Raw genomic sequence first — 1,130 nt, 5'->3', positions numbered from 1 at the left:
CACCTGCTCTTCGTGCATGTTGCACTGGTGGCAGTCGAGGCAGCTCCCGCACTGCGCGCCGACACCGACGCGCGTCCCGATCGCGTACTTGATTGGGTCGACCTTGGACCCGGTGCGCACGACGTGCCCGACGATTTCGTGGCCGACGACCAGCGGGTACTGGATCGGTCCCCACCCGCCCGAGATCGTGTGCAGGTCTGAGGCACAGATGCCGCAGTGCGACACCTTGATCTCGATGCCGTTCTCTTCGTCGAACGGCCGCGCCTCGTACGTGTGCGGCTTGACGTCAAGACCCGGCGCGAACGCCGCTTGACCGTGGTAAATGTTGTTGGACGCCATGGTAGTTGTCGAGTTGGTGGTGCTAGAAAGCAGATTGAGGAATGAGTCAATGCGTCAAGATGCTTGCTGGGATGCCAACTACGGTCATCGCATGGCGCTCCGAAACGTCATTGAAGCGCCGTCGCGTCGCGTGATCGATCCGCCGCCACCTGGTGCTGCCACGCAATCGACTATACGCACTTTTTGTATGCGATAGAAACATCAAGTACGCGAAAAGAACACGGCCAATGTATCACATACAAATACGAAGATAGTGCAAGCCAAGGGACTTCAAATCAAAAAGAACCTTCGTCGCGTTCGTCGAGCACGCAAAGGTACGATGACGACGCCAATGCGAACACTCCCGAACGTGTGCTAAGGATGGTGTCGATAGGGCTCTGGAAGGACTTAGAAACCAGAAAGCTCTAGCATATTTTTACATCAACGCCGTCTTGAGCGTCAAGCAGGCCGCCGACTCTGGGGCCTGGCACCAGCCATTCTGGGACAAGCAACGCCGTCACCAGAAATCACTCGAATTTGCGCACATGAATCATGAATGAAAGTTTGTGTTGGTGGCAAACGCGACTCTTGACAAACATAAAAGACTAGGATCGGTCGAAAATGGGCTGGTATATGGGTTGGTGTGATGTGCAAGAGGTCAAAATGTCAGCTGGACGTACTACCCACGAAGGTGGACGTCCATATTTTGGAGGCCCTTGGACGGGTAGACGCAGCTATAAGCGCCGGTCTGGAGCGTCGAGCACCGGCCTTTTCTTGTCCCAGAATGGCTGGTGCCAGGCCCCAGAGTCGGC

General features: G+C 55.9%; 1 protein-coding gene across 1 annotated transcript; it reads left to right on the top strand.

Annotated features, from left to right (window-relative positions):
* Positions 1-16: 16 nt before the first annotated feature.
* SDRG_17289 (hypothetical protein) lies at positions 17-195 on the top strand (the record flags this gene model as incomplete). Its single annotated transcript, XM_008623528.1, has 1 exon — positions 17-195. A coding segment is annotated over one exon (177 nt), but the record flags the coding sequence as incomplete, so codon positions are not given.
* Positions 196-1,130: the final 935 nt, after the last annotated feature.

Source organism: Saprolegnia diclina (genome assembly GCF_000281045.1).
Source record: "Saprolegnia diclina VS20 unplaced genomic scaffold supercont1.248, whole genome shotgun sequence".
Lineage (NCBI taxonomy): Eukaryota > Oomycota > Saprolegniomycetes > Saprolegniales > Saprolegniaceae > Saprolegnia > Saprolegnia diclina.
Note: the sequence above shows the minus strand (reverse complement) of the source record. Positions and strands in the feature narration are given on the sequence as shown.